Source organism: Odontesthes bonariensis, chromosome 8, assembly GCF_027942865.1.
Source record: "Odontesthes bonariensis isolate fOdoBon6 chromosome 8, fOdoBon6.hap1, whole genome shotgun sequence".
In the NCBI taxonomy this organism is placed as follows: Eukaryota; Metazoa; Chordata; class Actinopteri; order Atheriniformes; family Atherinopsidae; genus Odontesthes; species Odontesthes bonariensis.
Genome location: NC_134513.1, coordinates 1784164 through 1808209, shown reverse-complemented (window position 1 = coordinate 1808209; position 24046 = coordinate 1784164). Strand labels below are relative to the sequence as shown.

Sequence of the window (24046 nt, the reverse complement as noted above, 5' to 3'; positions counted from 1 at the left end):
AAGACCCCCCAAAGCAGGGATGAGCCTGTTATTGGTGCCGTTGGCCACAGCAGTTTAACTCTTTAATGTCTCAAAGATCTCAGCTTTCCCTGAAACAACCGTTAACATCTAACCCGCTAACAGCCATTTAAAAAAAAAAAAAGAACATCTACATCATAAAAAGCATAAATGAATAAAATAAAAGGCACACGTGTGTTTAAATGAAATCTAAATGAAATACCTGGACCTCCTCCCTCTGCACCCGGTCCACTTTGGGCCTCCACAGCACCGGCAGACAGAGGAGTCGATGCGTCCCTCACTTCTCCTCCTCCTGCTGCTGTCTCCACCACCGTCCACCTCTCCTCCCCGTCCTCCTCTCCACCTCTGTCCGTTAATCTGTCGGCTGTTTCTGCAGCTCTGCCGTCCCATCGCCCATCCTGAGCCCAGCAGATCCTCTCTGCCGGATCGCTCCTCAAGAAGTCCTGGAGAGCAAAGTCCTCATCCCAGTCCAAGTCCGCTCCAGGCTAAAAACAAACAAAAACAATATCACTCAGGTTAAATACTGCTGCATGTGACCCATTTAAGGCCAGAACACTGGCCTGTTAAAAAAATAAACTGAAGGTTTCAGATTAAAAGCTGAAGAACTGCCTGGTTCCTGCCTGGAAATCTAGAATTCAAAGCAAAGAGCTTTTTTTTTCTTCAACATTAGTGCTGTTCATTGGTGCGTCCTGAGTTCTGATCGGTGTGTAGGTGTGTGGTCTGATCAGTTTGGGTGCACGTGGGTGCACGTGTCCACTTCATCCGCCAACACCACTCACGCTTGGCGCTTCTCTACCAGATACTCCATCTGTCTGAATGCTCACCAAGCAAACGCTGGAAAAAATGCCCCTCCAAAAATAAGTAAAAAAACAACAAATAAAAGACGTTTTGCTTGAAATAAGCAAAAAATCTGCCAATGGAACTAGTGAAATTCGGCTTGTCAAGATTTCTTGAAATAAAATGTGATATTTGGGACTTTTGAGATAAAAGTGATCTTGAAATTAGCTTAAAAACCTCTTCAAATGAAAAAAAAAGCTTGTTTCATGTGAAATCCGACTCAAAACAATTTGTTTTCAAGACTTTTTCATTTAACAAGATATTCCAGATGTATTGTATTAAAACAAGTCCCTATATCTGGCTGAAATGGTGCTTGTTAGGCAGTTGTGTCTTATATTAAGTGTAATGAGATATTTTGACTAGAAATGAGACAAATATACTTGGTAAGACCGTTTATCCTCCGTTTGCCAAGTCAAGTCTCAAAAAAAATGTGCATCATGATCATAAAGTCAGTCAAATTATTGTAGATTAAGAATAAAAGTTAATTTCTACAAGTAGTTTCTGCAGTAAGCAACGCAGGGTTAGAAATGTGAGCAGGATGGAGCCTCAGACCTCCTCCTCCGGTGCAGGAGTCTGGCAGGAGGCCTCTCTGCTGTCCTGAGGCGTCCTCAGCTGCTCCAGCTCCTCGCTCAGCTGCCGCTTCTGGTTCTCCTGCTCCTGCACCCTGCAACACAAACTTTATTATTTACAGTTTCAACACAAGCGTGGCGCAAGCATCATCCCACTTAGAAAATCCATGCACGGGGATCCTAAATGAGAGCGGGGTGGACGTGGTGTACCCAGTCCGCAGGCCCATGCAGCGTCCCATTCTGTTGCCCAGGGTGACCACCGTCTTTAGATCCAACCTAAAATATCTCCTGGACAAAAGCTATGATCTCTACAGTCTATATGATCCCCTCAGCCTCAGCAGCGCTCCCTCTCTGGGGCGATGCAGCACCAGTCCGGCCCTTTTATCCATCTGAAGGAGACGTCCGTCTCCATGAACACACATCCAAAAACAGAACAAGGAAAATCCTTCCACACACACACACATTAAGATCCTGGGACGGCTCAAACCCAAACTTAGTGAGGCGGGCCTTTTAGGGCCATTAAGGTCGGAATGACTAACCGGCCTTTCCCCCAGTTAGCACAACTGAGCAGCCAACTGAGACAGAGCAGCAGCTTGTGGGGTCACGCTGCTCAGAAACACCTGTGGCGGTCTGACACTGAGCAGCGCGTGGTGTCATTTATGGGCATTAATAAAGCTCTTTGTGAATTCATTCAGGCTCGTGTAGGAGTAAACATCTTGGAACACAAAGCACCCAAACAAGCTGACGCAGATCCGCTTGAATCAACCTGAAAGTTCAGCTAAGCTAGCCAGATAACAGGGTGACCTTAAAGGGACAGTTCGCCTCTTGTGACATGAAGCTGTATGACATCCCATATCAGCAACATCGTTTAGAGAAAATGGGGCCAAGCGATTGTGAGCAGAGCCGGCCCAAGGCATATGCCAACTACGCGGTCGCTTAGGGCCCCCACGCCACCAGGGGGCCCCAGAGAGCACCGAGACGTTGTGATAAAAAAGTACATATATACATGAAATTAAAATAACATTGAATAATTTAAACGAAATTGTATTACACCAGAAAATTTTTTTTTTATTAATTTTGACAAAATACTAATACTAGGTTAATTTATGCCTCCTGTTGGCTGCTGCCACCGATGGGCAAAATTATTTAAGTATTGTATTTATTATTTAAGTATATAATTGTGATTACAACTTTATTTTTCTGTAAGATTATGTGAATGTCATTTGATTCCATTTTAAATTTGTATTTTGAACATTTTGCACACCATTGCACATCTGAAAGAAATGAAACTATTTAACGTGTTTACTATAAATGCAGTCTCCAGCCTGCTGATGTTACTTTCAAACAGTTAAATTAATGAGCCATACTTATACATCACTCTTTATGTGGAAGTTAATTAAACCATATTTATGAGTTTGCTATCCCTTTAAAGGCACAATGTGCGATTTCTGGCCAGGAGGTGGCGATATAGAGTAAAATCAACCTCCGTTCAACCCCAGGCAGTAGAAGACATCGCTGGTCTGGCGCTGGCCCCGCCCCCACCCCACTCACTCCTCCTCAGAGCAGGCTCTTCTTCTAGTTCTTCTCCTGCCTGGGGTTGAACGGAGGTTGATTTTACTCTATATCGCCACCTCCTGGCCAGAAAAACTGCCGGTCCGGCCGGTCCGGCGCTATCAGTTTAGCATGCTAATTCTGCAGTAAAACTCAGCTATGCTGCGTATAAACTTTGGTTAGGACATGCCAGTAGGATTATTTCTGCACACTCTTATGGTATGTATAGGTGTTTTTTGTATGCAATACACTTCAAAATGACATAAAAATCGCACATTGTGCCTTTAAGGTTAAAAACAAGAATGACACCTGTATAATGTAAGATGATTACAAATAATGCTAATGATTGTGGGTCCGTTACACACAGAACAGTGTAGCCTGTGGAATAATGAGGCATCTGGAGCTGAGGTGATGGTAGGGGGGCCCCAAATGAAATTCTGCTTAAGGCCCCATAAAGGCTTGGGCCGGCCCTGATTGTGAGGTCAGACTTTTTCCTGGAGAACCATTTTGTGATGCAAATGTATTACTCTGTTGAACGCATATTGTTCTGAGAAGCAAAAGGCTTTATTTTTTAAACCCCAGCCAACTAGCCGGACTACCTTCATCAACACCAAAACGAGGCTGGAACTCTGCTCACAGGACGCAGCAGGGGGTAAGAAGATGTTCAGAAATGATGCTGCTGATATGGGATGTGATACAGCTTCATGTCAGAAGAGGCGAACTGTCCCTTTAACTTCTGTCAGCTTCAGCTTCCAGTGTCCAACTCAGAGGTGTTAGTATGACATCGCCTTGCTTAAAGAGTGACTCAACCAATCCTGAAAGAGCTCCAGGTGGCCTCTTCTTCTAATCTTCTGTTACCAACACAAAGTGTTCGAGCACTCACACATTCCCAACAGACCAATCAGCATGGCAGATCTACTCACCTGACCGACAGGTGGAGGATCTCAGTTCGGGATCTCCTCATGTTGCTGGCCACTTTGATCAGCTCCTTTTCCAGCGAGTCTGTGTACCGGGCCAGCTGGTCCAGGCTGACGGCCCAGTCTGCCGTCCTGGCGTCCAGCTCGGCCTGCGCGGTCTGTGAAAGACGAGGCAGAGGGTCAGCCTCCCGCCCGGGGGAAAGGTCGCCCGAACGGCCGGGTGTCTCCGAAAAGTTTTAACACCCGACACAAAATCTGCAGCTCACAGCCAACCTGTTCTGCTCGTTCTGTTGGAGCTCGGGTCTATTAATGATTTCTGTCTCATTTGGAGTGTTTAGTGCTGCATGGCGGTACGTGGCTAATGAATGCAGAGTGGCAACAATACAGGAGGGGGGGGGGAGCGTGAGGGAGGAGGGGAGTGGGCCGTGTTCACGGTGCAGCGCTGACTAAACGGCGCCGCTCGGATGGGGCGCCTGTCAGAGTTACATAAGAGATCTCTGGAGAGGAGAAACCGTGGGTGGGAGGAAGGAAAAAAGCAGATAGAGTGGAGGAAAAGTGCAACAGGTGGAGGGAGAGGAGGATCATGTTATATAATTTATGATTCATATCAAAAAACCCGTGCACTGAAATGTCTCTCTGCAGATTTAAAGGCGAAAGCAGGGCATCCCAAACATCGTTCTGCGGGCATTTTCAGACGTCAGCCAACAATAGGGATGGGAACTGATCAGATTTTTACGATTCCATTTTCGATTCTGCTTAACGATTCGGTTCTTTGTCGGTTCCCTTATCGATTCTCATTTGGAGAAAAAGGACAACAAACCGGTCGATTAGCATCAACTTTGTTTAGTTTAGAAGTAACACGAGTCGTGACCTCACAAACCCAACAACGGTGAGGTCCACATTGGTCTATCCTGGCCTGGGTAATTTAACTCTTCCTGCTCTGGTGAAAGGAGAAGCTGGAGGTAGAGGTGAACTGGGGGTAGTACCACCGGCCTCTGGCTCTGAGCCAGTCAGGCTCTGTCTCTCATGATTTCATCTAAATGTAATGCCTGAGAAGGCATTCATTTAACCTTAACCGTTACTAACAGCAGCTTTTACAATCAGGCAAATGGTGCTAACATGATAGGCAGTGTTAGTTAGTTAGTTACCTGCAGTGTTAGCCGAGGACATGCTAACGTTGCTAACGTTGCTGGGTTCGGATTCACCAACGTTAGTCCGGAGCGGATCGAAAACGCGACATTCATTCATAGTTATTGCATGTTGGTAGTATTTCCTCCCTTTGGTGAAATATTCACTTTGCAAGTTGCCCTGTTGTCGTCTTTTTTAGGGATGTGGAACCAAACTTTCGAGCGTTTGTACCGCTTGGGCGCCATGTTTACTGTTGGCTGCTGGCTGCGCTGGACTCGCCACGCAACGTTGCGCTGTGACGTCATTCGCGCCCACTGGAATCGATAAGGGAATCGTTTGCAAAATCGCCAAAACGATTCCAAGGAATTGAAACACTGGGAACCGGTTCTCGATTCGCATCCCTAGCCAACAACAGAACGTGATTATTCAGCTTGGAAACACTCATCAGCTCAGACTTCTGTCTCACACTCACAGAAACACACCTAAACTCCCCTGATGAGACACCTTACTGCACGGTTTTGTGGAGCTGTGAGCCTGTTCACCTCCACTTTCTAACATTTCTGAGCTGCTACTCTACAGAGACCTGCAGTACAGGGGAGAAGGCCTCAGGTTTGAGTGTTTAGGGACAAACTGACATTCAAATGTGGCTTTATTTGCCTTTAAAAGCCGAGTGCGCTATAAATATGCAACTTATATGTGAGGATAGGCTAACAGGCTTTTTAAATTCATTTAAATGATTTTATTTGTTTCTCTTTATATTCTTTTATGTATTTTTAATGCTTCTCACACTCCCTGCTGCAATGCTTTTGTTTTATGTGAAGCACTTTGAATTGTTTGTACATGAAATGTGCTATGTAAATAAGTTTGATTTGATTTAAAATGCAATGTGGGGGTAAAAGTATGCGACCTGAAGACCGGCGTCCATGCTGCCACCCGGGTGGATGTGGTCACCCAGCGAGCTCTGCAGCGTGGATAAGACCGAGCTGGGTTCTTCCCTGAAATCCCGTTTCTGGGAGAAAAAGAAGGAGTCGGTTGTTAAAGTCTGATAATCATGCCTCATCTGGATAAACAATGAAGTAACACCATAAACACAATGTGACGGTTTACGCCTACACTTTTGCTTTGTTTCATCATCTGCTCCCACAGACGCAGCTTTAGACACTTCTGACAGTTTAGCCCGAGTCTCTTCGGGTAAAAGGAAACTTATCTTCTTAAAAACATAAATCAGGAGTGGGCGCCTCCCATCTAATATCAGTTCTACTCAGGGTTTGGTGCATAATCCCTCTGGATTACCAGTTTGTTGAGGAGGCTCCTGAACTCCAGGGCCAGGTGCTCCGGGCTGGGTCCCTGCAGCATCAGCAGCACCTCCCGGTCCAACGTCTCATCCAGCGGCGAAGCCGAGCTCATACTGGCCAGATGTTCAAGTCCATGGGCAGCCTGTGCATAAGGGCAACACTTCCACCTCAATAAAAGATACTTTAAACATGGTTATCCGTTAGCAGAAGGGATTTTGGTCTGTAAAACTTGTAAAAACACAACATTTTTCCACAGATCGGGTAGAGCAAAACATATGGAATCATTCTAATGTGAGGAAAACATTACAGGAACACCTTGCAGCCTCTGTTCCTGAGTCTAATGAGCTAAAAGAGAGTTCTTGTACCTGGCTGAACGATAAGAAATAGGAAAAACGTCAGTGGAAAAAGAAAATATCGAAGGGATTATGTGGAAATATGTTGGTCGTTCCCTAAAGAGAAGAAAGGAGCTACAACTAAGTACCGACTTATTTCTTTTCTTTAAGTACGTTTTAAAAAGCCAGAATGTCCAGCTATTAAAAACTGTTGTGTGTCATATCTGTGTTTATTTATTTCTGAATGAAGCGTGGCCATTTCATCATTTTTGTTCAGGGTTGCATGTAGAAATATAGCTGGAACTAAAGTCATTAAAACACTTCCTCCCAACTTGAAAAAGTTGCCCAATGAATCCCCCCCCCCCCCATGTCTTAAGAGTAACCTGGCCAAGTTTGAAGTCTGTAGCATTAAGGCTGATTCATACTCGGCGCAAACGCGCAACTGTTCTGGCTCGAGAACCATTAATGACGTCATCGAAAGCGCCAGCCCCTTCACAGTTCCTTCAGCTCATAAGCGCAGTTTGCGCCGAGTATAACATTTGCAGTTCTCTCCAGACCAGCGAGCGTCACTGTTGAGGAAACAAGCTGAAAAGCATACGAAGAAAGCATACACAATGCCACCTGTGGTGTCACGTCAGCAGAGGCTGGCACATCTGATGCGGAATGAATTTACTCTGGGTGTAGAACTGATTGTATCTCAGAGCTAAGCGGCTGCGGCAAAAACAGAAGAGAAGGTGGAATGTTCGTCCTTTGCAACAAGACGAACTTTGTCAAACGTTGTCCCAGTGTGACTTCATAGACGTGTCGTACAGATGTTTGTAGAGGCGCACCCTCTCGGTCACCGCGGTCTCTGCAGTGTTCATTTTTTCTTTTTCTTGGTCAGCTGTTTCCGGTTGAGCGCGCGTGAAGTCAGAAAAAAAGTTGTGTGCGCGCCCTTGCGCCGCGCGAGGATTTTCTAGCTTGCGACGGGGGGCGTGGCGGAATTTTGGGACACGTGACCGTTTGCGCCATTTGCGACCAGCTAGTATGAGCGAGGTCGCGCCGAGTAAGAATCAGCCTTTAAATCTGTAGGAGGAGTTCGATCTTATGCAAGGCGTGGAATCGGCACAAAAATGCCATTTCCATCCAAAATGGCCGCCTTTCTGGGGCCATGGAACCATGGCGGCATGAGACTTTTTTGTGCGTCTGGGCATGATGAATGAGTGTACCAAATTTTGTTGTCCAATGCGAAACTAATCCCAATGCGGGGAGCATTTTCATGCATCGTAGGGGGCGCTACAGAGTCAATGAGCGACTCCCAAAAATATAAAGTTTAGATTCTTTCATGTCGTCGACTGGCAGGTGGCGCTCGCAAAATTTCAAAAGTTTGAGCACCTTTTGCAAAGAATAAGAAGAAAGAACTCCTGCAGATACAATAGTCCCTAATAATAATGAGAGGATGTATCAGAGGGATTCATTTTCTATAGCAGTGTTTCCCAGGCTCACACAAAAGTATTTAGTCCCAAGCTCGTCATATGTGGACAAAATACTGTCTGCTGTGGAATTTAGTAATATGCTATTTATTTAATACAATTTTAAAGAAGATAAATCTTCTTTTATATAGTATTTTGATAAAGGTTTTGTTTCAGATATTAACTATTAAAAAGCACTTTTCTGGAGGACTGTTTATGAAGGAGACTCCAGTTTTGTGATGAATGTTACATGAGTTAGGCCTGTTCATGTATTCTTAAAAAAAAAAGAGAAATGTTACTTGTTTAAGTTAGATAACAAAGGAAGATTATTTTGATTTAGTATTTATACTATTTTGGTTAATTATTTATATTTCAAGAAAATGTTTTTTATTCTTATGTTGAATTCAACTGAGGTTAAAAAAAAAAAGAGAGAAAGCCTGAGAATTTTATGTTCAAGTTAAGGATATTAAATAAAATGCTTTTCATGTAATAACCACTGTGTTGCTCTACTTTTGGAGAATCATCGCACGTGTTGTATGTGTGAGGGGGTACTCAGGCCAAAAAAAGGTTGGGAAACACTGCTGTATAGAGAAAGAAAGCCTTTCCATCACGACCTCTGACCTCTGAACCCCCCCAGTCCCACAGTAACAGACACTGACCTCCAGTGGTGACGTAGCCAGAGCCAGTTCTGTTTGTAGGGATCCTAAGCTGGCCTGGTTCAACCTGTAGGCCCCAGTAAAAGACAGACTAGCCCTGTGAGAAACAGGAGAACAGGACTTACAATAGATTCTTTTTTAATAGAACTCAGGCTTCGAGTGGTTATAAAACCCTCAGCTTGGACGTTCCGGGCCTGGTTCACCTACCCGGCCAGGTCTGGGAGGATCATCTGCATCTGGTTCTCCAGCTTGCTCTTTTCCCCCCTCAGCAGCTGGAGTCAACAACAGATAACACCACGACAGATTATTTACAGCCAACCCTGTCAGATCTGCGTTACAGGGACGGCAGCTGCTTCATTTCCCACAAACAGACCCAACAACCAAACTTCAGCTGACAGAAAACTGTTCTGATGTCAAAGGAGAGAAAGACTTGCAATTAGAAGTCTATAAACTCACATCTTAAACTTATACAGTACAAATGGTTAATGCGGACATCTGTAACTCCAATAGATTTAAATAGATATAATAGAAATGTACCAGATGTATGGAATCCAGAGGAACAATGCAGAAAGATTAAAACACTCTGGGAAGAGGTAAGAGCTACAGTCGAGAGGATTATTTCAAAACAAATCGTATTGGACCCTAAACTTTTTTTGTTGAGCATATACCCAGAGAAACATAACCATAGTAGGAATGAAGCATTTATGGACCTCAGCTTGCTTTATAACAAGAAATGTGTTGCATTATTGTGGAAAAAGATCTGTAGACCCGAGTAACTACTCAGTGGATAAGACAGATGTTAGCAAGCCTTCCATTAGAGAATAGAAAAATACTTTATTCATCCCCCAATGGGGGAAATTCAAATTAGTCAAGAAGCTCAAAAAAATTATTAATATTTACAATGATTGTATATTAACAATAATAATACAAATTCTAATAAAAATTATACTGCTAAATAATAATAATAAATGACTAAATAAATTTAAATAAATCAATAAAAAAAAAATATATATACATTTATTTATTATTAGAGAGAATAACTTGCATATTAAAGGCTAAACGGTGATTATCTGAAGACATGTGGAGCATCAGCTGCATTAAGGATTTAACAGATGAAGAAGTGGATGACTAATCTTTGTGGGCAATGCAGATCCTGACCCTGTAAGATTTGTATGTTTTCTCTATATTTGCGTCTTATTTTTCATTTATTAATAATACTTGTTTGTATATAGATTATCACCTCGGTTAATATAATAAATAATAATAATAATACATTTATTTATATAGCACCTTTCATACATAAAATGTAGCTCAAAGTGCTTTACAAATAAGATCAATAGACAAAGTAAATAAAGTAAAACAATCACAAGAACAACAAAATAGAGAAACAACAAATGCAATATACAAATAGTAATAATAGTAATAATAATAGAATCCATAAAACTAGTAGAAGGCGAGGGTGTATAGATGTGTTTTTAGCTGCTTTTTAAAGTTTGTAATATCTGTTGACTGATAGAGAGTTCCAGATTTTTGGTGCATAAAAACAGAAAGCAGCTTCACCCGTCTTTTTATATTCCATCCTAGGAACACTTAATAAAGTAGCACCTGATGATCTCAGCCGGAACATACTCCGGGTCGAGCTTAACAGGAGGAGCATCCTTGTTTTGAGTGTTTTACTTTTACTCGTCTTTAAACAAATGCAGCAACTTTTTGTATGGAAGTTGAATGAAGATATACAAATGTAAAGGCTGTGTGTAAAAGTGTTAAAAACTGAAAATAAAAATAATGTGGCAAAAAAACCCAAACATGAAGCCAGTGAGCTGGTGAGAGTTGAGCAGACTGACCTCTGTGATGGCAGAGTACTCCTCCAGCGCCGCCTTCAGCTCCTCCACCTGCCGGCCTTTCTGCAGGAGGTCACAGCGAGTTAGCTGCATCCGCCTCAGCACTTACAAGCTAAAATGCTAATATCTATTTATGAAAATACACAAGGAGCCGACCTCTAATATAACCGATTCCTTTTCACCGATGAGAGCGTCACAAGAGTGAATCTGCACCTGATGCAGCAGTTAAAGGAAGCAGAGGACAGCGTTCACACAAACTGTTTTCATCACAGGAGGTCACCTGAGAAATAAAAGCAGGCGCATCAAAGCACCGATAAGAATTCTGGACAAACCTGAAGCTCCCCGTTGATGTCCAAAAGCTCCTTTATCTTCTTCTGAAGCTCGTCCGTCTCCATGGTGATCCTGAAGTTCTGAGGAGGCATCAGAACAGAGCAGATTGGTGTTAGAGGGCAGCGGTGACGCCCGAAAAGAGCGAGCTCATTGATTTAAGGCGGCGCAGTACCTCCTCCTGAAGAGACGCGATCTTGGAAATGAGACTCTGGTTTTCCTTCTCCTGAAACCCAAATGAATCAATACTGAGAATCAAAGGAAACGTCCCCATGTTCTGCTCCGTTACACTCTGAGTGGTGAATAAAAACACCTGAGGCAGAGTACACACACCTGGCTCAGTTAGAGCTTCACAAACCTTTATATTTCACATATAAACCAACAGTTCTCCTGACCACATATTTCACACTGGAAAAAAATCAAAGTCTTACCAAGTATATTTGTCTCATTTCTAGTCCAAATATCTCATTACACTTAATATCAGACACAACTGCCTAACAAGTTCCATTTCAGCCAGATATAGGGACTTGTTTTAAGACAATACATCTGGAATATCTTGTTAAATGAAAAAGTCTTGAAAACAAATTGTTTTGAGGCACATATCACATGAAACAAGCTTTTTTTTTTACATTTGAAGAGGTTTTTAAGCTAATTTCAAGATCACTTTTATCTCAAAAGTCCTAAATATCACATTTTATTTCAAGAAATCTTGACAAGCCGATTTTCACTAGTTCCATTGGCAGATTTTTTTGCTTATTTCAAGCAAAAACGTCTTTTATTTGTTTTTTTTTTACTTATTTTTGGAGGGGCATTTTTTTCCAGTGCAGTTAAAGCTTCACACACCTTTATATTTCACATATAAACCAGTTGTACTGACCACATGTTTGCTGTGTGCGGAGGCGCGAGCTCTGCCTTCCTCTGTGCAGCTCAGCGTGGCCTTCATCTCCTCCACCTCCTCCTTCAGCATCTTCTCCTTCTGTGCCAGCTGCTGGTTCCTGCACCACAGGACAGGGAGCATCATCAAACCCCTGCAGCTACAGTGCCTCTGCGACGTGCGTCTGAGAGCAACAAACAGCATCTTACACCCTGGCCTGACTGCGTAGCTCCTCGTTTTCCTCGGCGAGCTTCTGGTTGCTCTCCTCCATGGCCTCCACCACCTGCTTCAGCTTCCTGACCTCCTCCTGAAGCTTCTGGTTGCTCATCTGCAGGTCGGCAACACAGTACACCAGCTCTGATGTTTCGCTTTGCAGGAAAAGAGGAACAAACAGGCAGATTGAAACTCATTTTTTAAATCCAGGTTAAAAATATTTCTGTTCTCATGCGTCTATGCATGAAATCTGCACGATATCTTTGAACTTATCTGGACTGTTGCTTGTTTTTAAATTCATTTAAATGATTTTATTTGTTTCTCTTTATATTCTTTTATGTATTTTAATGCTTCTTCCACTCAATGCTGCAATGCTTTTATTTTATGTGAAGCACTTTGAATTGTTTGTACATTAAAATGTGCTATATAAATAAATCTGATTTGATTTGAAATTAAAGGGCATGCCTGGGATGTGTCAGCTTCAAATGAAGCAAGGCAATTTTATTTATAGAGCACAATTCATACACAAGGCAATTCAAAGTGCTTCACAGCTACACAAAATCACAAGAAGGCAATAAAATCATTAAAAATAAAAAAAATAATAATAAAAATAAATTAAAAATAAAAATAAAAAACCCCATTAAAAATAATCATTAATTAGTTAATTAAAATGAGGTGGTTTGCACAGACGTGAACAAACTGTTACTCACAATTCTGCTCTGGACGCCTCCCCTCCAAAGGCCTCCAGGCTTCCTGAGGTCATATTTAGCAACATGGACCTCCTGGCTGAGAAAAACAAAAGTATATTAGAGCTCCAAATGCAATCAGTGTTGGATGCATGAACCGTACAGATGAGGGCTGATGTTCACCACATATGCTGTCTCTGAATTTCACCGAGTCCTCCTGGGTGACGTCATCCGCCGGTTCTTCCCTGAGAGGACAAAGACAATTATTAGACAGTCAAGGAAAAGTTTTAGAAATTAAGCTTTTTATTTTGTTTTTAATCAGGGAGATGCATAGAAAGTCATTTCAGCACTGTTACACACATACAGATCTACACAAAAACATGTATCTGGATAACTGCGCTAACATACCCTCCAAGCTCTTACTCTCCCTTTCATTTTACCATGTATAAAATAGTAACAATTGAACAGAGACTCACATTCACTCAATTTTCCATCAAGATTAGTAAACTGGTACTTCAAGCCGTGTAATAAAGATACTTAAAGCAGTTCAGGTCTCCGTGATCTTAAATATCTGATCCATTTTAACCACAGACTCGGTGTGGGTGTGTTGGGTTGTAGCCGTTTCCTTGTTATTGCTTTCTTTGCTCCAATCAATAATATCTTCATTAGATATTTGTCTGCTGTTGATTGCAAATGTAATACTGTTGTAGTGGCTATTCGTCCTCTTGTGTCAATAATCAAAACAAAAAAAAATGTCAAAACCATAATAAACGGCCACTGAGACACCTGGGGAGTGAACTTACGCAGGTAAATTGAGTCCATTGTCCAGGCAAAAAATTACGTTTTTTTCGGTTTATTTCTCCAAACACAAGCAAGCAAACAAAGAACAATGGGCCTTTGCCGCCTCTCTTGCCCTGGTAAAAACCCATCAGCCCTCCCAGGTGCCTGCTCATCTAAATAAACTCTCCCAGTGCGCCCCAGCTAACCCGTGCTTTCAAAATAAAAGCAGAATTAAATACCCAAATTCACTCAAACAATACTAAATACGTGAAAAAAAACATGAGCCAAATATACAAAATAACAAATAGCTCCTACAACTGTGATACAAAAATACATTGAGCTGACATCAAACTGTATGGTCATTTGAAATATATATTCCAGATAATCAAGGATGTCGTGCCAGAACGATGAGAGTTTTGGACAATCCCAAAATAGATGGTAATTATTGGCCTCATCTGCACCACACACCCTCCAACGACTTGATCCATTCCCTTAGTGTCTCTTCTACGGAGGCATCTCACAACGTTTTTCCATCCAAACTCTCACCAGGTGTGTGAGAAATGAAGCTTTTTAATATGTAGAATTGTCCTTGTTTGCAGCTCAAATGCTGCAAAACAAACAACTCAGACGCTGTTCTGCAGACAAGTGAGGCACATTTCTGCGTCAAGTCTCCAATAAATGATAAAAACAGCTTTTTTTTAGGTGGGGCACTTGTATTTAGAAGCTGTTACCGTGGCCACAACATGTGGCTACAAGAGCTATCAATTCAAACAGATCAGGCCAGCCCTATTCTCCAAAAACATGCTCGATTTGATGAGCTTAACAAAAAAAAAAAAAAGGGCCTGGATCTCCACATAATATAACAGCCATAAATCACAGGATCCTCTGCATAGAAACGCCTAAAAAGCATCTGGAGGGGAAAAAAAAAAGAGCCAAACCAGCTGTGGATAGGAGTTATTTTAAAAGATGCTCGTGATCTAAAACAAACATCGTAACATGTAAAACATTTAGAGGCTGAATTCTTTGTATATCTGCGTGCATAATTATCTGCTCAGACGCTTCACAGTGACCCAAAACATACATAAAGGTCATAAAGAGGCTCGAAGTGTTCTTCAGTGAGCGAGTCAGCGACATGAGCTCAACACATCGAGCTGCGTTTCACTTAAAAGCTTAAAAAGACCCACAAACAACAGAAGAAGCAGCAACAGCCTGGCAAAAATGGGGCTTACAGCTTTCAATTTCTGTCTTTTTCTTTTTTGCTTGGACACTTATTATAATTTAACCTGTAAAATGATTATTGAAAAAGGGGTAGACAACATAACAACGACCCTTTTCATTCAGCATATGCATTATTGTAACTTTTGATGAATGAAATGAACAAATAAACAATTAAAAAAAATCCCCTAAAATTAAAGCTGAGAGTTCATTTATCAGCTTAAACTGAGCCTGAAACACTGTACGAGTCTCTATTCTCTGAAATGCATCACAGCATTTAGCTGTTCTGCTGCAAACAAGGGGAACAAACTGCCAGTGGAGATTAAACTTTCACCAAATGGAGACATTTTTAAATCCAGGTTAAAACATTTCTGTTCTCATGTGTCTATGGATGAAATCTGCACGATATCTTTGAACTTATCTGGACTGTTGCTGGTTTTAAATTAATTTAATTATTTTATTTGTTTCCCTTTATATTCTTTTATGTATTTTTAATGCTTCTTCCACTCCCTGCTGCGATGCTTTTATTTTATGTGAAGCACTTTGAATTGTTCTGTACATGAAATGTGCTATATAAATAAACTTGATTTGATAAAGTGGTTGCAGTGAGCTGCTCTCCCTGCACACTAAGCAGGAGACGACCACGATGAAACCTCCTCTGGTTCTGTCAGAAGTTTCATTCTGAACTATGTGGCAGATGAGGAGAGATGACGTATGACAGCGAACACATCTGGACTGTATTTAAGGTGGTCTGGACAATAAGTACCCTTGTGTGTATGCAGCAAGCGGTCAATGTGAAATCTGTCTTATTCTGGCTGCATTCTCCATTTTAAAGGAAAAGAGGAAGGAAAACTCCTCTTTTCTTTTATGTTCATATTTTAACAGCTTAAAGGAGCAGATTGAGCCCTTTTATAAACTGTAGATAAAGGGCCAGATATTTCCCGACACCTCGCTTTGGGCCGAGCCCCACGTACACGCCTGCGTACCCGTTATTCCGGCAGTCATCGATCCACTCCCTCATGACGGCGTGATAGGTGTCCAGATCGATGGAAACGTCTTTGTGTTCCGGGTCCAGCATGTTGCAGAGCTCCTCCAGCCCGCTGTCTTCTGAGCTGCGACTGGTGGTGTGTCGGAGATAGTCCACGATATGCGACACGTACACTTTACCTGGAAGATGAGAGCATCGCTGTTTCAGAGGAGAAGGATCTTTGTTTGAACATTTAAACCCCCCAGATGTGTTGGGTTTAATCTGTATTATTACAGGCGTAGAAGCAGCGGTTTGCACACATTTCTCAGAGCTGCACTGCAAAAAGTGAAATCTAAGTAAAAAGAAATATCTTAGATCAAAGGGATGTATGCTTATTTTTTGTCCAATAAGATAGTTCTTCTTAGTAAGCAGTTTTTATGTCAGACTGTTTCACTTGTTTTAAGTGTTTCTGTCCTTAATTATCTGAATAAGATATTACAGCTTGTTACTGAGATGTTAGGACCTGTTTTGAGTAAGTACATGCTTGAAGCTGGAATATCAACAGTTTCCAAGCTGGTTTCAAGAAACATAAGGCCCAGTGCATACCACTATGTCAAGATAATGGCTCTAGCATTTACTTAATTCAAGAATATTTTTCAATATATTGAGAAAATATAATTAATTAGAATCAAGAAAAATGTACTTGTTATTAGTTCAAATACACTAACTCTAAGGTATTTGTGGGTTAATTGAGATTAGATATTTTTACTTGTTTAGAAAAATCTTGATGAGCCACATTTTCTTGTTCCATTGGCAGATAATCTTTCTATTTTTAAGCAAAATACACCTCATTTTTGTACTTTTTTTTCTTGTTTTTGAAAGCTGGCTTTTTGCAGTGTGGCTTCTCTCAGGGTTCAGTTATCTTAGCAGTAATCTAAACTTTATTTACTCTGACCTCATGTAACATGTTTCACAATCCGTGTTTCAAACCTGCGAGGCTCCAGGCGCAGGCTTGTCCTTGTTTAGATGAAGCAATCCTCTCCAAAAACTGCACAATTTCATACATAACATCACCTTAAACCTCGAAAAGGATCTTTATTTCCACGGCAGTATGATTAGATGAGTCTTTATCTCTAACAAAGGGGATCAAAACCTGCTACTAGCATTTAGGAATTAGTTTTACTTTTACGTCAACTCAAACGGGACAATCACGTGCACGGCACAAGCAAAATCTGACACCATCAGATGAAGTGGGAGAACATTAAAACAACCTCTCCCCACTTCTTACATCCCAAAGTCTGCACCTTTTCTGCTGTAAAGATGTTTGGGACACACAGAAGCCTGTGCACAGATCAGTTATGAGGACGTTTAAGGTGCCATAAGACAGTTTCAGCTCGGGATGCACAGATATAGCAACACTGGTATCAGCCAAAATTCGTTTAATCATTTTTTTTGCCTTGGATGACGTTCTTTGAAGCGATTTAAAAATCTTAATTTCCCTTAAATTGAGGCTTGAGGGGCAGTGTTGACCTGTGTGTGCTGAACTGGATTAAAGATCAGCCGGTAAAAGTCAAATGGATGTAAAAAGGACCCTTCAAACATCAACAGAATTAAAGGTTTCCAGGAGAAACTCTTCCATGCATTCATCTCCAGCAGACTCCATCACTGTAACGCTCTTTTAACTGGACTTCCCACAAAGAGCATTAAACATCTGCAGCTCATCCAGAACGCTGCTGCTGGAGTTTTAACCCGGACTAAGAGATCTGAACACATCACAGCAGCTTTAAAATCTTTACTCTGGCTTCCAGTCAGTCACAGAATAGATTTATAAAGCCTGCTGATGGTTTACAATCTGTGATCTGTTCAGAGAATATAAAGCCAGCAGAGCTCTGAGATCCAAGGACTCAGGTCAGCTGGTCCAGTCCAGAGTCCAGACTAAACATGGAGAAGCAGCATTTAGCTGTTATGCTGCAAACAAGTGGAACAAACTGCCAGTGGAGATTAAACTTTCACCAAATGGAGACATTTTTAAATCCAGGTTAAAAACATTTCTGTTCTCATGTGTCTATGCATGAAATCTGCACGATATCTTTGAACTTATCTGGACTGTTGCTTGTTTTTAAATTCATTCAAATCATTTTATTGGTTTCTCTTTATATTCTTTTATGTATTTTTAATGCTTCTTCCACTCCCTGCTGCAATGCTTTTATTTTATGTAAAGCACTTTGAATTGTTCTGTACATGAAATGTGCTACAAATAAATTTGATTTGATTTCGCCATGTGTATGTCCATATCTCTGCTCATATTTTTCAGTCAGACAGTTCATAAACACATTCTCCCATAATCCTTCTTGGTCTGACAGCTTTGATCCGTCAGGTCCAGAACACACAGCTGAGGGAACACCGACACATGTCATCATCAGCTTTATGTATTCAGCTGAAAGCAACACATGACCCAGCTAATAATTACTGCGCGCGTGTGTGTGTGTGTGTGTGTGTGTGTGTGTGTGTGTGTGCAGGCATACCTCTGCGCTGGGTGTCACATGCATGAAATATGGTATCGAGCAGGTTCTCTTCACAGATGAGACTGATCTCTGCCATATTCTTCCTGTTTTCAGAGGCAACCGAAGGTCCTGAAGTAGCAACACACACACACAGAAAACACAGGCTGTATTCAAGTGTGCGAGCACATGATGCATCTTCCTTTAGGCTCAGCAATAACAGAATATTAGCCGAACACATTAGCTGTTATGATGACAAAGAACGTCAAGGGGAAGCTTTTTTTTAATAACTTTTCCTTTAAATGGATTCATCTGGTCCTGACGTATATCATTTTTTTTTTTTTTTTTCGAAAATCTGATGAATAACAAAACCCTAAAGACTAGTCCACAGCTGGATTAATCTCTGTTAAAGACTAGTCCACAGCTGGATTCATCTGTTAAAGACTAGTCCACAGCTGGATCCATCTCTGTTAAAGACTAGTCCACAGCTGGATTCATCTCTGTTAAAGACTAGTCCACAGCTGGATCCATCTGTTAAAGACTAGTCCACAGCTGGATCCATCTCTGTTAAAGACTAGTCCACAGCTGGATTCATCTCTGTTAAAGACTAGTCCACAGCTGGATTCATCTGTTAAAGACTAGTCCACAGCTGGATCCATCTCTGTTAAAGACTAGTCCACAGCTGGATTCATCTGTTAAAGACTAGTCCACAGCTGGATCCATCTCTGTTAAAGACTAGTCCACAGCTGGATTCATCTGTTAAAGACTAGTCCACAGCTGGATCCATCTGTTAAAGACTAGTCCACAGCTGGATCCATCTCTGTTAAAGACTAGTCCACAGCTGGATTCATCTGTTAAAGACTAGTCCACAGCTGGATCCATCTCTGTTAAAGACTAGTCCACAGCTGGATTCATCTGTTAAAGACTAGTCCACAGCTGGATCCATCTCTGTTAAAGACTAGTCCACAGCTGGATTCATCTGTTAAAGACTAGTCCACAGCTGGATTCATCTCTGTTAAAGACTAGTCCACAGCTGGATTCATCTCTGATAAAGACTAGTCCACAGCTGGATTCATCTCTGTTAAAGACTAGTCCACAGCTGGATTCATCTCTGTTAAAGACTAGTCCACAGCTGGATTCATCTGTTAAAGACTAGTCCACAGCTGGATTCATCTCTGTTAAAGACTAGTCCACAGCTGGATTCATCTGTTAAAGACTAGTCCACAGCTGGATTCATCTCTGTTAAAGACTAGTCCACAGCTGGATTCATCTGTTAAAGACTAGTCCACAGCTGGATTCATCTGTTAAAGACTAGTCCACAGCTGGATTCATCTCTGTTAAAGACTAGTCCACAGCTGGATTCATCTCTGATAAAGACTAGTCCACAGCTGGATTCATCTCTGTTAAAGACTAGTCCACAGCTGGATTAATCTGTTAAAGACTAGTCCACAGCTGGATTCATCTCTGTTAAAGACTAGTCCACAGCTGGATTCATCTGTTAAAGACTAGTCCACAGCTGGATTCATCTCTGTTAAAGACTAGTCCACAGCTGGATTCATCTCTGATAAAGACTAGTCCACAGCTGGATTCATCTCTGTTAAAGACTAGTCCACAGCTGGATTCATCTCTGTTAAAGACTAGTCCACAGCTGGATCCATCTCTGTTAAAGACTAGTCCACAGCTGGATTCATCTCTGTTAAAGACTAGTCCACAGCTGGATTCATCTGTTAAAGACTAGTCCACAGCTGGATTCATCTCTGATAAAGACTAGTCCACAGCTGGAGTCATCTCTGTTAAAGACTAGTCCACAGCTGGATTCATCTCTGTTAAAGACTAGTCCACAGCTGGATTCATCTGTTAAAGACTAGTCCACAGCTGGATTCATCTGTTAAAGACTAGTCCACAGCTGGATTCATCTCTGATAAAGACTAGTCCACAGCTGGATTCATCTCTGTTAAAGACTAGTCCACAGCTGGATTCATCTGTTAAAGACTAGTCCACAGCTGGATTCACATCTGTGTGTGCAGTGTTACTCAGACAGCTGTTAGAAACATCAGGATTGTATTCGAGCAGAACCCTGAACCGACTCGTCTTCATGGGCTACTTTTCGGTTAGTTTCTGACACATTTAGCCGTCGATAACAGAAACAGAACAACATGTGAATGAGAGCAGCTTCTCTGGGAAACAGGCTGTGTTAATATACAGTCAAGCTTGGAAATCTGGAGCCTGTGCAGAGCACCTCCAGAGCTGTAGACTTGTTCTCTGTAATGACTCACTCTGCAAATATTGACTGCAAAGCACTTTCATTGCATCAAGGTCTAAATTCAGCATGTTCATCTGAGGTTTCTGCAGTAAGTCTCAAAGACGGGTTGGTTCCATCAGAGGGAATTTTTAACCAAAAACACCAACTTTCAAGCATTTTGATTTGAGAAGCACAGTCTTCTTTGACTGTTTGCAGAACCTAAGCAAATATCACATTTAAGAATAGATGCATATACATTTTTCTGACCAGTCAAAGAACATCTGAGGGTCTTTGTGGCTCAGGCCCTCTGCTGACCTGGGGAGGCTTCTACCGTCTGGGAACAAACCTTAAATAACTTAGCCCCTACAGCCCAGCTGATTGCTTTGTACATTAAAAGGGACAGTTCGCCTCTTTAAAGGGACAGTTGGCCTCTTCTGACATGAAGCTGTGTAACATCCCATATCAGCAGCATCATTTCTGAACATCTTCTTACCCCCTGCTGCGTCCTGTGAGCAGAGTTCCAGCCTCGTTTTGGTGCTGATGAAGGTAGTCCGGCTAGTTGGCTGGGGTTTAAAAAATAAAGCGTTTTGCTTCTCAGAACAATATGCGTTCAACAGAGTAATACATTTGCATCACAAAATGGTTCTCCAGGAAAAAGTCAGACCTCACATCGCTTGGCGTCATTTTTGCCTCCCTTCATATTAATGCGTACAGCCACGCTTTATTTTTTAAACCCCAGCCAACTAGCCGGACTACCTTCATCAGCACCAAAACGAGGCTGGAACTCTGCTCACAGGACGCAGCAGGGGGTAAGAAGATGTTCAGAAATGATGCTGCTGATATCGGATGTTACACAGCTTCATGTCAGAAGAGGCGAACTATCCCTTTAAAGAGGAGAACTGTCCCTTTAAAGAGGCGAACTGTCCCTTTAAAGAGGCGAACTGTCCCTTTAACACTCACCAAACCAAAACTATCAACTTACCATGAGCTGAAGTTAAATCTTTTAGTCTAAAGTCACAGCAAACAAAATGTGGACAAGCTTCTGTCCCAACGTGATTCAGTGGTCACTAAATTCATTTTGTGTTGGGTTCAGAGACCCTGAGCCTACCTCCATCTCCCATGGACAGCCTCTTCACAACCAGGGCCGGGTAGGGCAGCTCACACTCCGCTGAATGTGCTGCGTCCGCGGAGCAGAAGTTGAGGTTGTAGGACAGCGTGCCGTGACTCGGGGCGAACGCACGGGACAGAGGAGGGCTCGAGCTCCGCCCGTCACTCTCAGGCTGCGCTGAGTGAGGTCCTCGGGTGAACGTAAAGTAAGGGGAGTCCTTGGACTGGCCTCCGGGTGTCGAACAGTACCTCTGCCATGTCTTAACTTGTCTCAGATCGCTCCCATCGGCGCCTCTCCGCTCTCCCAGGGTGCTGGTGATGGTGTAGGTGATGTGGGCCGGGGTGGAAGGGTTGCGTGTCGGGGTGGAGAGCGGGACCGAGGGACCCAGGCCGCCCTTCTGGGAGGCTGCAGAGCTGGGCATCCCTCTCCCTTTCTCCTTCACCCTCTCCCCCTCGTCTCTGTGGAAGGCCCCCTTCTTCAGGATGGCTTCCAGGTTGTGCCTGAGGCCGCACTGAGGGCTGTCGTAGCTGCTGGAGGAAAGCTTGGGGATCTGGAATGGTGAATTGGGCTCTCGGTCACCGCGCCACTGGATGGTTTGAAGTTTTCTGCAGATGCTGTCCACGGGGTTGTGACGACGGGAAGACTGAGGAGTGTAATAGTCCATGCTGCTGACGGTGGGGCTGCAGAGCTGGCTTCCTGTGGGGAGGAGAGGCTGAGGTCTGAGGCAAGAGGGAAAGAAAACGTCTAAAAACACACAAACCTGGCAGAGAGCAGAAAAACACAGTCATATAAAACCAAAGAATGGCGCATTTAAACTGTACAGCACTGGAAAAATATCTAAATCTTACCAAGTATATTTGTCTCATTTGTAGTCAAAATATCTCATTACACTTAATATATAAAACACAACTATTAAGTACCATTTAAGCCAGATATACACTGGAACAAATGCCCTTCCTAAAATTAGTAAAAAAACAACAAATAAAAGACGTTTTTGCTTGAAATAAGCAAAAAAATCTGCCAATGGAACTAGTGAAAATCGGCTTGTCAAGATTTCTTGAAATAAAATGTGATATTTAGGACTTTTGAGATAAAAGTGATCTTGAAATTAGCTTAAAAACCTCTTCAAATGTAAAAAAAAAAAAGCTTGTTTCATATGAAATCCGACTCAAAACAATTTGTTTTCAAGACTTTTTCATTTAACAAGATATTCCAGATGTATTGTCTTCAAACAAGTCCCTATAGCAGGAAAAAAATCAAAGTCTTACCAAGTATATTTGTCTCATTTCTAGTCAAAATATTTCATTACACTTAATATAAGACACAACTGCCTAACAAGCACCATTTCAGCCAGATATAGGGACTTGTTTTAAGACAATACATCTGGAATATCTTGTTAAGTGAAAAAGTCTTGAAAACAAATTGTTTTGAGTCACATATCATATGAAACAAGCTTTTTTTTTACATTTGAAGAGGTTTTTAGGCTAATTTCAAGATCACTTTAACTCAAAAGTCCTAAATATCACATCTTATTTCAAGAAATCTTGACAAGCCAATTTTCACTAGTTCCATTGGCAGATTTTTTTGCTTATTTTTAGCAAAAACGTCTTTTATTTGTTGTTTTTTTTACTTGTTTTTGGAGGGGCATTTTTTCCAGTGAGGCTGTTAAATGTGAAAATATCATTAATAAAACCCATGAAATGTACAGAAGATTCAGGGGGAGTCTCACACCAACGGTGCAGCTTTGGGATCATTTCAGTTTGTGTTCCCAAAAATTCAGCGACAATCTGTTTCTGGAGAGTTGAGAACATCAAGAAAAGCAGGACGCAAAGAGCTCAGGAGAGAAAGAAAGAAGCGCAGACAGCTCGAAGAGAGCCCGACACTATTAAAGCAAAACAGTTTGTGAAAGGCACGAATTCTGTTCTTTAAGAAGGGAAACATGAGCCAGAAGCTGAGCTTTCAGAACAAGCCTCTACCTTCAGGGAGCAGGTGTGCGAAGCAGCTCATCAACCCAACTCATTAAGCTCTTTGAAGAGAATATTTAATGTCACAATGATTTCATACCGCAAAGACTTCACCACATTTAATTAGGAAAATAATGAATCAGCAGCAACGCGTTTTTTCCCTTTAAATTTGTGATATTAAAAAGCAGAAATTAGTCCGGTGCGGTGACACGAGCATCTAAATGTTTTAGAGGTTAAAAAACAGACGTTTGTGTGTAGAAACAATCCAGTTTTTTTTACCTTGCTGATCCTGTGTGAGCAAATATCCTCCAAGAAATGTTTGTCAGGGCGAACAACCTGAGCACGCGCGCGAGTAAACTGAGTCGGCTCTGCGCTCGAGACACTCAATTAAAAAACCTTTGGTTCTGAAAACGAGTCAGCACCCCCTCCCTGTGGCTGCACCGAGAGGCGGCACCGTGGATGCGTTATGGGCGGCACCCTGGATGCGTTATGGGTGGCACCGGATGCGTTATGGGTGGCACCCTGGATGCGTTATGGGCGGCACCGTGGATGCGTTATGGGTGGCACCCTGGAT

General features: G+C 42.1%; 1 protein-coding gene across 6 annotated transcripts in view; it reads right to left on the bottom strand.

Annotated features, from left to right (window-relative positions):
- The window catches only part of lrmp (lymphoid-restricted membrane protein), a 45586-nt gene extending 21752 nt beyond the window's left edge, over positions 1-23834 (bottom strand). For all 6 annotated transcript variants that reach the window (XM_075471282.1, XM_075471283.1, XM_075471285.1 and 3 more), the window contains exons 1-19: positions 23752-23834; positions 21509-22227; positions 18183-18290; positions 15677-15857; positions 12879-12940; positions 12720-12795; positions 12006-12164; positions 11800-11917; positions 11098-11148; positions 10928-11005; positions 10752-10808; positions 10599-10658; positions 8962-9026; positions 8758-8851; positions 6314-6457; positions 5928-6029; positions 3899-4050; positions 1408-1519; positions 221-503 (exon numbers count right to left, since the gene is read on the bottom strand). In XM_075471282.1, the coding sequence (XP_075327397.1) occupies positions 221-503; positions 1408-1519; positions 3899-4050; positions 5928-6029; positions 6314-6457; positions 8758-8851; positions 8962-9026; positions 10599-10658; positions 10752-10808; positions 10928-11005; positions 11098-11148; positions 11800-11917; positions 12006-12164; positions 12720-12795; positions 12879-12940; positions 15677-15857; positions 18183-18290; positions 21509-22172 (2566 nt within the window). In that variant the 5' untranslated portion in view covers positions 22173-22227; positions 23752-23834. The remainder of the gene's footprint in view (positions 1-220; positions 504-1407; positions 1520-3898; positions 4051-5927; positions 6030-6313; positions 6458-8757; positions 8852-8961; positions 9027-10598; positions 10659-10751; positions 10809-10927; positions 11006-11097; positions 11149-11799; positions 11918-12005; positions 12165-12719; positions 12796-12878; positions 12941-15676; positions 15858-18182; positions 18291-21508; positions 22228-23751) is intronic.
- Between the last annotated feature and the right edge of the window lie 212 nt (positions 23835-24046).